This window comes from Manduca sexta, chromosome 26 (genome assembly GCF_014839805.1).
Source record: "Manduca sexta isolate Smith_Timp_Sample1 chromosome 26, JHU_Msex_v1.0, whole genome shotgun sequence".
NCBI lineage: Eukaryota > Metazoa > Arthropoda > Insecta > Lepidoptera > Sphingidae > Manduca > Manduca sexta.
The window spans coordinates 9282235-9299964 of NC_051140.1; the positions used below are offsets into that span (position 1 = coordinate 9282235).

The 17730-nt window shown below is 35.4% G+C and overlaps 1 protein-coding gene across 3 annotated transcripts in view; it reads left to right on the plus strand.

Moving 5' to 3' along the window:
• The window catches only part of LOC115447508 (kelch-like ECH-associated protein 1), a 42069-nt gene that overhangs the window by 21806 nt on the left and 2533 nt on the right, over nucleotides 1-17730 (plus strand). For all 3 annotated transcript variants that reach the window (XM_030174607.2, XM_030174606.2, XM_030174609.2), the window contains 9 exons: nucleotides 2062-2226; nucleotides 5862-6011; nucleotides 7194-7310; nucleotides 10591-10752; nucleotides 12861-13052; nucleotides 15586-15717; nucleotides 16403-16482; nucleotides 17056-17261; nucleotides 17517-17693. In XM_030174607.2, the coding sequence (XP_030030467.1) occupies nucleotides 2062-2226; nucleotides 5862-6011; nucleotides 7194-7310; nucleotides 10591-10752; nucleotides 12861-13052; nucleotides 15586-15717; nucleotides 16403-16482; nucleotides 17056-17261; nucleotides 17517-17693 (1381 nt within the window). The remainder of the gene's footprint in view (nucleotides 1-2061; nucleotides 2227-5861; nucleotides 6012-7193; nucleotides 7311-10590; nucleotides 10753-12860; nucleotides 13053-15585; nucleotides 15718-16402; nucleotides 16483-17055; nucleotides 17262-17516; nucleotides 17694-17730) is intronic.

The window sequence follows — 17730 nt, forward strand, 5'->3', positions numbered from 1 at the left end:
TAAATGAAGCATTTAAGTAACCCAAAAATTAAACAAACGTATCTTATCTATCCGTAAATTTTATTTAAAAATCTGAACCATCAGAGCTTTCATTTTCACTATCATAGAAGCTATCACTTTCATAACTTTCATCGCTAAAAATATCATAATCATCGTCATTATCGGAAGATTTGTTCGTGGAATCACAGAGAACATTTTCAACTTGCATTGGAGCTGAATCTCCCAGAAACCATGTAGAATTCTTCTGTATCTTTATGCTTTAAAACTGTAATTTTTTTAAGACACACTGTATGATATCCAAAGTCATAGGTAGATTCAATTGTTAATATAATATCATTGTATTTATATTTTTTACGACGAAATAATAACATTAGCAAACACTTTTTGAATGATGCATCATCAAAGTCAAGTACATTGCATTTTTTCTCACACAGAAAACACGCCTTCATCTTCATGAATTTTATTCGAAGTTTATTAACCCATTTAGCATCGGAATGTTTGCCGGCAAACATGACAGCTACATGCATGTGTCACGGGAATATAACCTTATTATGTACTACATGCTATGTATGTTATCCTTTTCTGACTGGTAATATAACGCGCTAGCTCTCTTTCACTCTACCTTCAATATTTATCATTTTTAAGAGTCGGCAACCCTTATTTGCGGCCAGATTTAATTAGGCAACCGTGTATCATGATCAACAGAAAAAATTCAGCTTTAATTTGATGTATAGCTAATAAATATACATTATGAACGAGTAAATGTATCATAGTCATACCTGCTTACACCTGGCTGCGAAGAGGTGCGGCCAAGTGCGCAACGGCAACCGTGGTTTTTCAGAGTCTTTATGTGTATTGTCATGAAGTGGACGCTATTTTATTTGAAAAACAAATGAATGAAATGTTTTCCGAAAAATCAATTCACAATAATTTAATTAAAAATATTTGCGGCCAAGTTTTAATAGGCAACCTAGTAGATATATATTCTTCTAAGCATAAATATGTGTAAGAATGTAGTTTTTAACATGTACTCGATGAGCGCACTAATTCTGCAGCGGGATCTTAGACTATAATATACTGCGCTACCTAATTTTAAACGAATTTTTATGGATATTTTTAATATTACTAATTCTAAGGAAATAGTAAAGGAAATGAACAAACAAAAATACCTCGTTTTTTTACCACTAAAATACAATAATATAAGCCTTAATAAAATAATACATTGGGCGTGGCAAATTCTGTTGTAAATACTTATATACTGTTTAAGAATAATGTTAGTTGTTACAAGTGTTGCTATGCGTGGAAAACGCAAGTCACGCTCGACAAATAGCCGGTACATAAACAACTACGCAGAAACAGGATAAAATGTATCTAATTCGTATTGTAATGCCTGAACTTACCCTCGCCGTATATTAGTATTCAATCAATTTTGTTGTATAAGTACCTTAGTATTTTCATTGTTCCAAAAAGTACCATTTTGTGATTATAAAATCTGATGATATTAAATATAAATGAAGAAAACTCGCGATATTGATTACCTCATCACGGAATAAATTAACTGTGACTGGTACTATTTCCAGACCTAGAATGCTTTTGTAACACGATCGATTACAATATTTTCGGTATCGATAATTTTTATGATGATACAATAGTTCTGTTTATGGAAAAATAAATAACACCAAAATAACTCGAATATGAAAATTTAAGTTAATTTAGTACTAGACGTATATTATAAATTGGATAAATATTTTGATTTACATTACAATTTTTTTTGGCAATATATTGGAATACTTGTGTGCCTGCTTTTCGATGGAGTATATTTATGGTAATTTAATTCACGATATCGTCGTTATTATTATATTGCCACAAAACTTACATCTTGAAAAAAAACTTGGTATTGGAATATAAGCCAGAAATCAGATGTGACTGCAGATCGTTGCCTGTATTTATTCCTACTACTTCCTTTTTGGGATACCGTGTGTAACACTTCTGCGTAAATAATGACGCAATATCTTTCCAATTATCATCATCAATTAGCATGTGTTATTGGTATATCGTCAGGCGATGTTCACGAGCGGTCTGAAGGAGAGCGAGATGTCGCGCGTGCGGTTGCAAGGAGTCTGTCCATCAGCGATGGCGTGGCTTGTCTACTTCATGTACACGGGCAAGATCCGCATCACCGAGGTCACCGTCTGTCAGCTACTGCCAGCCGCCACCATGTTCCAGGTGGGTTTCATTTATTGATTAAAATATGTTAATGAATTATTCATGAATAAAATGTGTAACGCTTAATGAGTCAAAAAATGTTTTTCCATAAGATCAATGGGCCTGCGATTCCTTTGGAATTTTTTATGTTTAAAGTTGTTGCTGTGTTCAAAGTACTATCAGTACCAATTATTTAAGCTGTCAAATAAAAGATATTCGTTCTTATGTACCGATACAGTACTGAGTGCCGTCAAATCATTGACGTAAGCCACAAATCAGGGGCTGAAAGTATAATCAATTGAATTCCAATAAACAACACAGAATAACCTCCGAATTAAAGTAAATTTATCAGGGTTATTAGGCATATCGTAAATTCGCGTGAAACATCGAATAGGTATTTATTTTCGTTATCACACAAAAACATGTGATTAAATTAAATACAACACAGAGAATTGCAAATATTGTATGGGCCCGATATTCTCTTTTGAATAATTAGGGGGAACCTCCTAACAAACGATGCTAATGCATTTTAAGAAGTTATCTAGTCGAAATTTATGGTACATGTAGAAATAATAAACATCATATTTCTAAAACAAGTCATCTTTAGTTTGGTTGCTTTAATTTCTTTTTATAATGTGGATGTTGTTTCATTAATTTTATAATGATTATGCCACTGAATTGTCGATTTCTTGCATCTCCTCCTAAAGAACACATAATGATAATTTGCAACCCACGCTATTATATAGACAAATTAAGAACGAATATTTAAGTAAGGATTATTTTGAGTAGTTAAATGGTTTCAAAAAACCTTTAATTTTTTTAAGAAATTTTTAGTACATAAGTCTGCATAATATTCCTAACGTAACTCATGCGACGTAAATTAAGTATTTGTTTCTCCGGGGAAGGTATTAATGAAATTATAATAAAAAATCATTACAGTTATAATTTCATGCTACTTTAGACAATTGTTTGATTTTTTGTAACAAATCGTATGTAAGTCGTTACGAAATGTGATTGATCAATTAGATACTTCTTATCACGCTATCGATTTTTGAATATATTTGATTCGCGAAGTCACCGTGACTGTGGGTTTTCGGTCATGAAAACAAGGAAAGTAAATTACATTTAAGCTAAATAATGAACAACTAGCTTATGATAGCAATCCATGTTTTGAATAAAATAATAATCAATGAGTCAATTTTATATAACATTTATAATAAATTGTAATAAGGCTCAAAACTAGGCAAGGTTTCCAAACAAGAAAATCTTAGTGGAAGATATTTTTATCATTTAATCATGCCGTGGGAAGAGGACCCATTGTAGATATAATGTTTATTCAAATATAATTATAAGACTTGGGAAGCGAAACGATCAACGCGAAGTCTTTATTTGCGTTAAACTAAACTTGTCACTTACCTATCGAAACATTATATTTTCATCTTACTAATATTATAAATGCGAAAGTTTGTGAGGATGGATGCATGAATGTATGTATGTATGTTTGTTTGTTCCTCTTTCACGAAAAAACTACTGAACGGATTTGGATGAAACTTTACAGATATATTGGTTGTACATCAGAATAACACATAGGGTATAATTTATAATGATTTTGTGTAATTTGGTCATAATATAACAATACATATCAAGTAAGTCAAAAATTGCTATCTTGACGTTCGCCGCCTAAACCGTTGGAGTTAGAGAAAGATGATGTACCATAGGATTATTTAGTTGACCCTGGGAAGGTTATAAGCTACTTTCTATCCCAGGAAAATATATAGCGGGACTTTATCCCGGAAAACTCCTTCACGCGGGCGAAGTCGCGAGCAAAAGCTAGTTCTTTATGAAATCACTATCTTGTGAGGGTTTACGCCTGTTTGCTTTGTCTTACGGTCCAACGGATGAACTGACGTCAATATTAGGTATGTTATAATACGCCAATTTGTTGCAAAACACGATAAGATAGACCATGACAAGCAGTTTTTATCAAAACGATTCGCATATAAAACAACTAAGTTGCCGTGAATAACTTCTAACATTTTGAAAAATTTGTTTAGTTCCTGACGGTATAATAATTTTGACTTTGGTGCTGAACAGTCGCCTACTTTACAATTTTCTCGTCACCTCTCGTTAAAAAATATAGTACACCGAAAAACTATGGAACAGATCCGGTTTATAACCAAATATTATGTTTGTTTGACCTGTTATAATTCTTACAATCGACATTTTAGCAATACTACGTTAATGGGTATTAGGCGGGTATGTTGTTTACTTAATGACGTAACTATATTATTATTAATTATTTTACATGTTAATTATTTTTATGCCACGATTAGTAATACAAACGCATATTCTGTAACAACGAAACCTTATCTAGAAACTAAGTAGGTATCGATATTATATCTGTTTTGTTTTTAATCGCAATGTATCGCAGGCAATATATTGACGTTGTTGCATAATACGAGTGTCGATTTTGGTCAAATAGGAGAAATTTCTATGTCCGATATCGTACATGATTAAAGAAGAAATCTTTTTCCCTGAAAACCGTAATATTAGACAATATTTTTTTTAACTCAAAATGCTATGAACCGGAATGAAACGTGGTGAGGTTATTTAATATTTCTCTCTCATTCTTACATCCGCACCGTCATATCCAGTGATTTGCGCCATAGTACGTGTTTGATTCCGTTATTTGAAAATGACGCACTGACTTCCAACGCTTGTGACTGTTTTTTGAGCGAAATTTGTTCTTATTTGTGTGCTAGATTTTCTAATTTTAATAATGGTAGGTATGTTAAAATATAGCGAATGTAACAACGTGCGGACGCCTGCGTTATTTAAAACATTCACAGCAATAGAATATAAAACTGGATACCCGCAGGTCGTATTGCGAATAATTTTGGTTCTAAAGAACGATATTGTGCACAGAAGCTCAAGCTGTAATTGCACTAAGTATTGACCTATGAACACTTAATGCTTATGTTCGTGCATCGCTGCTCTTATTTTCGTCTAATGGGGCGATAGGACTCGAGCCATCAAGTAGGACATCAATTCTAAGCCGCGCATTCATTTTGAAGTGGAACATAGTTTATAGTTGTCCAACTTATGAATTAAAATTCAGAAGCTCACGATTATTAATAGGTATACTTTTAGTAGACCAATGATACATTCTATAAACTCATAAGGAAATTATTGTTGTGCATATTTTGCTGGTGGTAGAATGTATTTTATATCCGCTTGGGATATAAAATACATTTGGATCAGCCTGCGTATATCCGGTTCCAACAGGCCGGCATAATTGTGTCGACTGCCGAGGGGTAATCTTCTCCCGACAGTCAACATTCTATTGGAGCCCACTCCACTTGTCCTTATATCACTTATTCCCAGGTGCAGTAGGGGCCCTTTTATCATCGTCTTGAGTCGTAGTGCAAAACTTAGTTACAATAAATATATCTTAAATTTATCAATAGAACTACGAATATTTTGATAGCGTTAGAATATGAACACATATACTAGATACTACTCAATTGTTATCAACGGAAAATATTTTTACCATGAAAGACAAAACATCTCGTACTATAAACATTTTGTTGTGCAATATTAACGTGAAATGTCCGTTATATTAGTAAATTACGCTCATTTTAGTGGTTTGCCGACAGATATCGAACGTGATCGACGCGTGCTGTGCGTTTCTGGAACGGCAATTGGATCCTTCGAACGCGATCGGCATAGCAAACTTCGCGGAACAGCATGGCTGCGTCGAACTCAAGAAGAAAGCTAACCAGTTCATCGAAAGGCATTTCACACAGGTGGGTAATATAATTGATAATATTACTCTACTCATCCCTACGAATCGAGTACATCTTATTTTTTATTGCTTTGAATGACGTGACGAGGTTGCCGTTCGCCTGATGGTAAGCGATACGACTGCCCATTAATAGTAGAGGTACCATCCAACACTTTCAATTACAAAGTATTGTTTGGTATTCCACTGCGCTCGCCATCATGAGACATGAGGTATTAAGTCTTATTATGTCCAGTTTCACTGGCTACAGTCTTCATCTCCTTGTAGATTGTGAAATGATTTAAAATATGCAGAAGTACAAATCAATACAGTACAACTATATTAAGTATACAGTACGAATTTGCAAAAACCGGACAAAGATTGGGATCCGGTTAACACAACGGCCCTATGTCTACGCAATGCGAAGGCTGCCATGCTGTCAACACTGAGAAACAGACTTGTTATCACAGCAATCCTTAGATAAATAACGTCTATGAATAAGGGGGATAGATATTAAAATTTAGAACCCAAGAACATTTATTGCATAAAAAAATACTTTAATTAAATTTAAGTTTCGCTTAAAACCTACAGCTCTTTAACCAGGTCTGCATTGTCGTATTCAGATATCACTAGAAAACAGATTTTAACAATGTTTTACATTTTCTCAACCACCTATCCCAAAATGTCTATCAACTCTTAAACTATGTGAAATTAATATTGCATCAAGCTGATGCATGCATGATATGCGTTCGATTATATATTGGATCAGGGTGTAATTATATTATGTTGAAAACTGACATGAGATACCAAACGCATATAATATGGTCTTCGTATGTAATATACTTTTAAAAGATCGAGAAATAAGAATAATGCAAACCTAATATTGTAACAGGTGAATCAACATTCATAGACCTCGTTTAAAATAATGTTTGACCACAAAATACATGCGACACGTGTAAACTATACCGATATATAAAGTTGAAGAGTTTGTTTGTTTGAACGTGCTACTACTAAAACAAATTCGATTTTTTTTTTCATTTATGGAAAGCTACATTACTCCTGAGTGATATAGATTACTTTTATCCCAGAAAAGTATTAAGGAGAATAATCCTGGAAAAAAAATTCACTCGGGCGGAGCCGCGGGCATAAGCTATTATAGATATTTATTAACATCACTAAGCAACAAATTTATATAATTTTTTTACAGGTGTGTCAAGAAGAGGAATTTCTGCAACTAACGACACAAGAAATCATATCTTTAATACGAAAAGATGAACTTAACGTCAGGGAAGAGAGGGAAGTGTATAACGCTGTTTTAAATTGGGTAAGTTGTAAACATTCATCGTTTTGTTACTGTATAATGTTTATATTATGCTAGACAAAGTGGTAGGAAGCTAACTGATCAGTAATTACATGAATTAATGTAAAACGTCGACACTTATTCATATATCATAATATGGTGTTTGTTATTTATGACTTATCTATATGCTATAACTAGCTCTGTTTGTATTAATTCATTAAACACATACGCACGAAATAACCGTCACGTAGCATGTATACAGCTGGACATTATTGGCTTTTATTAATTTAATACATATTAGGATATATATCGACGGTTGAAAGGCTAATTGACTTGAGCGACACTATCTTTCGGAAATTATTTACTAAGTAAAAAAATATATAGAAAATAGTGCTGATTTCAAAAATGTATGAAACTAAGTGTCGCAAAAGATGTCGCTTAAGTCAATTAGCCTTTCAACCGTCGATATATATTTTTTATTGTTTTGAATGACGGAAGAGCTTGCTGTTCGCCTGGTGGTAAGCGACACGACCGCCCATAAACAGTAGAAACACCTTCTAACACTTTGAATTATAAAGTATTGTTTGGTATACCACTGCGCTCGCCATCCTGAGACATGAGATGTTAAGTGTCATTATATCTAGTAGTTACACTTGCTACAATATCTTTCAAACTGAAACACAACAGTGACTATACACTGCTGCTTGGCAGCAGAAATAGATATTGTGGTGGTACCTACCCAGGTGGACTCACATATGTATCAGAGGCCTACCACTAGTAAGTCCATTATGTCTGGATAATTGTACGAACACATTAAGAGTACACTGTATTTATCTTAAGCCTTAACTATTGCTACGTGACAAAATTGCAAAATCATAATCGTTGATTTTATTATCATCGCTACTAACATGAACGACCGCCTTCGCACAATCGGATGACGTGTATCATTAATGATACCGATAAGCGATCATTGCGAACAAAAAAAGGGAAATAAGAAGTGTTATCGTGGACTGTATCCTTGATTTTGAGTGTTATGAAAATGATTTGTCACTGTATCATGTATTAAACTATTCACGTGTCAGTTATATAACGTCTTGGAACATAAACTGTAAGAGTAAGAAGTATTGTATAGGTAATGAAAGGAAACACTAAAGAAACTAGCCAATACCAAAATGTTTGTAATTTTAAGTCATACATTAACTTTCTTTTAACACTGTTTACCGTGTATCCAGGAAAATGGTGGAGTTTAAACGATTTTGCGATAATAATAAAATTGCGTCCAAAAATTCCTATTTGGGTAACTGATAAAGTTTAACCTATAGCCGCTGCACAAATATTTACAAATCATGGTGACGTTTCAAAAAAATGTATCGAGTCATTCATACTGATAAAAGTAATGTCCTCGTCTGTCACGGCTGGTCAAAGTCAAGTTTACTTACAGGCGCGCTGCAACCTTACAATGCAACAATGTAATCGGTTATTAGCTGTCCTATATTTATTTGCAAATTATATTAATATATATTTATATTTCTCTGCTATATTTTAGTATTAACACTAAACGAGACGAAGTTATTTGTCTATTACTGTTTACCATAAAAGGATGCATTCATGGTTAGAAGTTAGAAGTTTAAATTACAAAATTGGACGTAGATACGCAAAAATGATCCAGCGCACAAAATGATAATTTTGAAATAGTGAAGATTGAAGTTTATATCGTATTTTTGCTCGTTGATATTCTATTTTATATTTTATTAATAAAAAGTTCAAATAAATTTTTACTAAGATGTATTTACTAATGGAAAATATAAACCTTATAGATTAGAACTAATTTGGCATACTCGGCTCATTTTCGACCATGCTGTGGGTTGAATCCTTTTTGCATATCTACATCTAATTAAGCACGCTACGCACAACTCCCTTTTAATACCCTAGCTACAATATACTTATTTTTTTACCTTTTTGTTGCCTTAGTAGTTAACGAGCAAGCGGTCTATCTGATGGTAAGCAGCACCTGCCGCCCATGGACTAAGGCAATGCCAGAAGCGCAGCCAAACCATATTTAGCGAAAGAAGTTCGAAGTTCATGTCTGCCTAACTTCGTACTAGTGCAAAAATATATCTGATACCGTTACATCAAACAAGCCACTAGTCGATTGTATTGTACGAAATGATAACATAACCTCGTTGATGGATTAAGATATGATCACATGATGATGGTGTGTCATAGGGGTGGACGATATTTGTACTAAAATATTATTCTCAAAACAAAAATTTCCGATTTTAATCGCTGCTGATACAAGCACAATAGGCGATCAAGTTTGTGTATAGCGTACATTAATTAAATTATTTTGGTTGCTATCTTATCTTACAATTGAACTAACGTGATGACTGGCGCGTTTATTATCAATATCACTGTTTTAACAATATACCTGTGATCGATGTTAAAATTATTTTTATCGTGGTTTAAAATAAATTTCAACACAACAAATATTAATTTACAGAACTTAAAGATACATTATAAATTCTATATAAAACTGTTATTTGCGGTATTATTTATTTTGAACTATGATATCCGGTTAGCGTAGCACGTTTACAAAGCTTGTTGCAATAAAATCTAGTCATGTTTTTATTTTTCTATCCAATAGTTTAAAAAGTTAATAATTAATATCTAGGACGAATAACTATTAATCTAGACATATAATCGTCACAAAAAGGCGTTAAAATCACTCGTCGCACGCCTAGAGCATTCGATCCCGGAAGTTTTTTCTAATCTCTGTATTATCGTGCGGCGCGCCCCATACGTGACGTCAGGCGGTCGTCATACCTTATTTTTTTTTACGATGACACGTGTTTTTCAAATTCATGCCTCAATTTTCCTTATTAACTTTCATGAATGGCAAAATTTTTACTTAGTCGCATAGGTGAAAAGCATAAGAAAAAATTGAAACCTAAATGACAAGTCAAATGTTCAATATCTGACATTTATGTATTGCACTCTATACATGTCATGTAGTCAGACTTATTGCCACAGACATTCTCTGCCAGGGAGTGAGTGGGATGGTGCAGAAATAAAAACAGAGTAACATGGTATTATTTTTTACTCTATTGTTACCTTTGGAAAAGTAAAGAAAATCAAGTATATCATACTATAACCATCACAATTATTAAGGGCTTGTGTTGCTTGATGGACTACGCAAAACTAATACGAATGGTTACGATATTAAAGTACAAATAAATATCATGTCCAGATATTATTCGCAGTAATAGACAGTGTAGACAGAAGTAATGGAGTGAGTTGGCCACAGGTGAAGCACGACGAGGACAGGCGCCACGCGCGCATGGAGCACATCCTGCAGGCGGTGCGGTGCCAGTACCTCACGCCGAGCTTCCTCAAGGAGCAGATGAGCACCTGCACCGTGCTCAAGAAGGTGCCCGCCTGCAGGGAATATTTAGCTAAAATTTTTAAGGTAAATAGAAATATGAAAAGTATGTAATCATTTTGTTGTCCACTGCAGTGTTCGTGTGGAGGGGATGTCCATTTTAATATAATGCGCAACTAGATATCGCTGTAGTAGAATAGCTTCTGTGTACTATTCAACTGATTACCGTGAATAATAGTATACCTCGGCCAAACGGCCGATATATGTCTATATATCGACGGTTGAAACGCTAATTGACTTAAGCCACATTATTTTCCGAAAAAATTTAACTAGGTTAAAAACCATAGGACAAAGAGTGTATTTTAAATATATATATAAAATTAAGTGTCGCATACAAATGTCGCTTACGTCATTTAGCCTTTCAACCGTCGACATATAGGCATATATCTGGGCAACATTTATACGGATATATTACTTAAATATACATTCAGGTAAAGATTTTTTTGGGTATAACTTATATTTTGACAATGAAGCCCATCGCAAGCGGATTTATTAATAAAGAATATTGTAACAATGCCTCCACGTTTATCTTACGTGAACAAATATGTCTAAACGCGAAATTATCACATCTTGAAGAGCTCTTTGTCTGAACTGGCGCTTATCAATTGTCAGTGTCTTATAAAAAAAAATATTACTCATAAATTATTTATTTCTGCTTTGTAACATCACTATTTACGCTAATAAGTAACTAGCTTGTGCTTGCGGCTGCGTCCGTGTGAAATAGTTTTCCGAGATAAAAGTATCTAATTTTTATTTCATTAATACATCACTTTGGTTATAGTGTGATGTTATATAGCCAGTAGCCTTCCTCGATAAATAGGCTATCCAACACTAAAATAATTTTTCAATTCAAACCGGTAGTTCCTGAAATTAAACGCGTCCTAACAATCAAACAAAGAAACACTTCAGCTTTATATAATAATATTAGTTGACCCGACAGACGTTGTCCCGCATTCTGTCAATCGCTGACAGTTATATTAAATTAATATATTCGTTAAGTTTTCTTAAATTTTCTAATTTTCCGCGCAATTTTTTTAATTTTTTCTTTCATAAGATAGTTCTCCTGACAAAAACAAACACAACAAAATAAAATAGTGAAATCGGTCCAGTCGTTCACGCGTCATGGCGTGACCAAGGAAATAGAGATTCATTTTTATATATATAGATAGATAGATAAACATATTTGTCATACTTTTATTTAATTAAAGTGATCATGTCTTGTTTCCGTTGAATCCTTATCGCCTCTATCTTGTTACAATATTCTTTAACTCTTGGTCTCTCGTGAATCGCCGGCGAGCCAAGACAGCTACATGACATTTGCGTGTGTCACGGGATTATAACCTTATATACTACATATATACTACATAATAAGGTTATTTTTCCGTCACACGCGTAGCTGTCAATGTTTGCCGGCAAACATTCAGCTACCTCACGGGTTAAATCCTTATCATCTGTTTAGTCATAAAAAGTTTGACAAAGACCCGCATGTGGATTGCGAGCTTCTGATAGCTTGCATCGTTAGTAAGCAATTATTAAACAGCATTATATACTTGCAAAAACATAGCCAGAACAAAAATAATCATATTGTTTAACACGGTCATGATCCCACTACGCGCATCGTTCTTTTAAGGCGTCAATACATTAAACAAACTACAAGGATGAATGTAAATACAATGTTACAAAGTTTTTTAAAGCACTTACATTTTATTTTAATTATCACTCTACACTGAGCACAATATTGTGGACGTCTAATCACGATGACAAACAGTTTCTTGGTTCTTATAACTTGTACGTTTACTTGGAAATACGTCGCAAAACAGATTCCTCGATACCACCAATGTCAGCCGACAAAGGTGGTGAGTAAGGTCATTACACATTTCAATGAAAAATTTACTTCTTAAATGTTACTTTTGATGAAAATTAGTACCTGCGTGAATTTATTTTAATAATCCATAGGACATAGACGATTCTAGAGTGGACAAGACTATAACTGTTCTCCCCCCTAGCCACGTCCATGCTTTCGATCAATCATCTCTTATCAGGCACTCTATTTAGACCCTACTTTACTTACCATCAAATGCATTAAGGATCCTTCGCCGTGCGCGTATAAAAAAACTCTTATTTCTTTGTTTCAGGATCTCACATTACATAAGAAGCCAGTGGTGAAAGAGCGTCGGCCGAACACGCCTCGCATCATATACGTCGCTGGCGGTTACTTCAGGCATTCGATCGACGTGTTCGAGGCGTTTAATCTGGACGACAACTGCTGGGCCTCGCTTCCGAGGCTCACCGTGCCCAGATCAGGCCTTGGCGCTGCGTTTCTCAAGGTATGATCATAAGACTTAAGAATTATTCATTGCTGTTGAATGACAAAATAATCATCCTGCTCGACTGTTGGTGACCGATACGACCATATTTAAACAGTAAAAACACCATACAGAACTTTGAATAACAAAGTACTACGTCATACGTGGCACTCCTCTGCGTTCGTCGTAAGACAAGATATTAAGTCTCGTAATACTGAGTTATTACGCTGGCTACAATGACAAAAAAAAATAATAACTATATGTAAGGAAATTCCTTGGGCTCCTGGAGTTTCTCTTTCCAAAAAGCAATAAAAATTCGTTTATTTCTATCAAAACACGTGGCTTCAGAGAATAACTAATCGATCAATGGTAAAAAAGTAATTAATAGTGATATAATCCATACAAGACTCAAACCAAGCTATGTTCAAATATTTTTTTCCCAAATCGGCCTCAAGTTACATTATTTGAAACTCAATGCCATTAAGTAAAATTGAACATAGTAACACATAGTACCTAATGTATGTAAAAATAAAAGTCATGATGGATTGCACAAAACGTTTCACGAATTTTCCACGACACAAATTCATGTTCAGCTTAACATTATTAACAATTAAGATATGACTTCACGTACGTGTGTGTACATACTTTTGTATGTATTGTATTGATCTCTGTGGCTCTTTGGTCATCACTCCCACCTCCGGATCCAAAGAGACAACGTGGGGGAAAGCAAGTGGGCTGCCTCACTCACTATGCCACCATGCAGTTACCAACTTGCAGTTAGTTTGCACGTCATTTCTTCTATTTATTATAAAGGTTAAAATGCCGCCTTAGTTAATTTTTTTTGTCTCCCGCTTGGCTATGGAGGTAAGTGGACGATTAATATTTCCAACTTTTCCCTTTTGTTTTTATTTGATTAATTTCGTTGCGGGATAATGACAAATTAGTGTTTCCTGAGACTCGCCGAACTTCACTGTTTGGTGTCGTGAAATGCGTGCCACTGCTGATCCTGGCTTGCAGGAGTTGTAGTGGTGAGTTTGAGGGCGGGAAAGTTTCTATTATCCATTATTTTGTTCATAATTTTTAGCCATTTATAGCCTCTCTTTAGTGACATTTTGACGTATATGGGAAAAGCCGTAACGGACATATATAGTATTCGCTGATGGTAGGATATATTTTATATTCGTCCGGAAAGCGACCACCGTGCATAAGGTGTTAAAATCCGCCATAGTGGCCCACGCAAGCGCGTTGCGTTCCGAGATCAGCCTTGATATATTCGGTTCCAACAGGCCGGCATAATTGTGTCGACAGTCGACATTCCATTGGACCCCACTCTACTTACCATCAGGTGCACTGGGGTCACTTTGCCGCGTACAAAAAAAATACTTGACGAGTTTTTCTACAACATAGTAAGAAAGCTGAGAGATTACTCATTAGTAATCATATAATTTTTATTGAATCTTTTTTTCATGCGGTTGCTATGGCCATAAGAGCCCTTGTGCGCGTTTTACCAAATAACCATTCGATTGCATTTTTAAATCGCTGAATACGTATGACGCGCATAAATATACATTTGTATCAACGTCATACTGTTTGTTTTGCACAGGATTATATCCAAGGTGCGTGCAAACAACTGATAAAGGGTGTATGCTTTGCCATAGCCGAGCGATCACGTTTAACGAGAATATAATAATATAAAAATATTTGTATAACATTAGTATAAATGCACATCAAAAACATTAAACACGTGTAAAACGGTAACACTCATTTGGTGGATTATTTTTTTATTGTCAACGTGAAATAAATCATAAACACGAGTTATTAATATAGTAAATAAATTTTATCTATATACCTGGAAATGAATTCATTTGATATATATACTGATAGTTATAATGAGTGAGTCAGTTTTGAAACTATGGGCTTTATCAAAGGGGTCGGTGACTTATCTTGTATATAATTTTCATGTTTACTTTTGTATGTATGTAATGGTATATCATTTGTTGAAGAGTTAAACCACCGCAATGCCTATTTCAGCCGCCAAGCAGTAGTGTGTAGTCACTGTTAAGTTCCGGTTTGAAGGACATTGTAGCCAGTGTAACAACTTTACATGTCATAACATTGTGGAATGCCAAACAATATTTTGTAATTCAAGGTGTTGGATGGTGTTTCAACTATTTATGGGCGGTCGTATTGCTTACCATCAAGCGAACGACAAGCTCGTCTCGTCATTCAAAGTAATAAAAAAAAAAGGATTTCGTGCAGTTTCTAGTGGCGCTCCGTAAAATTACAATCGATCCGGGAACCTTAGACTTAACAGCGTACAAACACTGCTACCTTTACAAATGAAGCAAGCGATACACGAGACTTCATAAATACATAATATCTCATCTCATAGGCGTACGCAAGGGCTATGGACGGACACTCTTCTGATTCCAGCATACTTCTTTCACTTTCATCAATCTCTCGCATATCCGTCGTTTCTGGACCCGTCTTTCACTAAAATTGTTACAACAGACAACTTCCCGTGTTTAAATGACATGACGTGTTTTGGTTGCAGGGTTTGTTCTACGCGGTGGGCGGTCGCAACACGTCGCCGGGCTCGTCGTACGACAGCGACTGGGTGGACGTGTACAACCCCGTGACGGAGCACTGGCGCCCCTGCAGCCCCATGTCCACGCCCCGGCACAGGGTAAACATTATCATATACCTACTTACTTACATTCGTACTTACTTTCGTTTTCATTGAACGACCCTGTTCGCTTTTTTCGATCCGCCGCGAAAATGGACCAATCAAAATAAAGGTTTTTTGACATACAAATAACTTATTTTGAATGATTTAATCTCGAGATCGGTTCGAAGATCAATATTGGGATAGTTTATTAAAATCAATCGTAGGACAACATGAGTAAGGGATGCTTAAGGCGATACCTCAAGGTCCATTTTCATACATTTTGGCATTTTTTAAAGGCCGAAATATCCATGATTATTAATTATTTTTACGTTTTTCTTTCAACTGCGAGAACTAATCACTAACTAGACGTGAATTTAAATTCTTTACTTGCTTAGTTACCCAGATTAAAGCCGAAACAAAATGTATGAAAATGGACCTTGAGGTATCGCCTTAAGTAGTTACCCAAAAAAAAATATGGCGAACCGTCAAAATATTACTCTTAGCAGCCCTGATATTAACCATTTTGATAAACCCTCAAACAAACATTCTAGCAACATTGCTATCACACTCATCGCCGGGATTCTTGGCGTAATATTTTTTTAAATTTATTGGGACTATTACAATCCACTAAACAAGAATGAATGTCTCTCCAGTTAGTTGCTATATTGCCCCTAAAATTTATCTTACAAATGTTACATAACAGGTTGGAGTCGCGGTTATGGATGGATTCCTGTACGCGGTGGGTGGGTCGGCCGGCTCCGAGTACCACAAGTCTGTTGAATGGTAAGTTATTTTCCTTATCATCACCCTCATAGAGTCCACTGCGGATCATAAACCTCACCTTAAGATTGTCAAATGTACCTGTAAGAAGCGACCTGCATAATTTAGTATTTACATTTAATTCCTTTGAGAACATGTCATTTCATAAACTTAATATTATTGGGTGCAAAAATAGATTGCTCAAGTTTTATCATTAAATAAACAGACACAATAGCAATCAAATTTGGATTAGATATTCATCGTATTATTGTGATAAGCGTACGATCAATGCGGGTAAGTATTATGACGTCAGACTTAAACCAGATCGAACTAGTATTCTGATAACTAGATTATCATACATAATTTGTTCCCTATTAGGTATATATAAATCATGATGAAACATATTAAATTTGAAAGTATTATTCTCTGATAACGATAGCGACATTTTCAATAGATTAAGTCAATAGACATCTTGAAGTATCAGAATCTCTCAACCTTACATTAAAAATGACTTATATAAATATAAAGAATAGTATGTTTACTCTGCAATCTCATACATAAGTCGGAAAAAGTTAAAATAAATAATGTGTTCCACAGTTATGACCCGGAACATGACGTGTGGACGTCAGTGGCGGCCATGAGTAGCGCGCGGCTCGGCGTGGGCGTGGCCGTCGTGAACCGCCTGCTGTACGCCGTGGGCGGCTTCGACGGCGCGCGCCGCATCGCCTCCGTCGAGTGCTACCACCCCGAGAACAACTGCTGGACCGAGGTGTCGCCCATGCACGTCGCCAGGAGCGGGGCCGGTCAGTTGCAATCACTGTCTTACTTTAATGTGTAGTTATAATTTTACTAAAGTTATTTAAACAAATTAGACGGCCTTCAAATCAGAATTTGTCTAGTTACAACGTATTAAAGCACAATTTGATTAACAATTTCGGTATTTGCCAATGACAGGTACATATTTTGATACAAATATAATTCAATTCATCACCAAAATACGTCTTGGTATATATACAGAACTATATAACGACTTATTACAGTAGAATATAATGTTGCAGGCGTGGCGGCCATGAACCAGTTCATATACGTCGTGGGCGGGTACGACGGGTCGCAGCAGCTGTCGTCGGTGGAGCGCTACGACACAGAGCGGGACGCCTGGGAGCACGTGGCGCCCGTGCACATCGCACGCTCCGCGCTCTCGCTCACCGTGCTCGACAACAAGCTCTATGCGCTAGGTACCAAAGAAATCATTACCACTAACTAACGGACTAT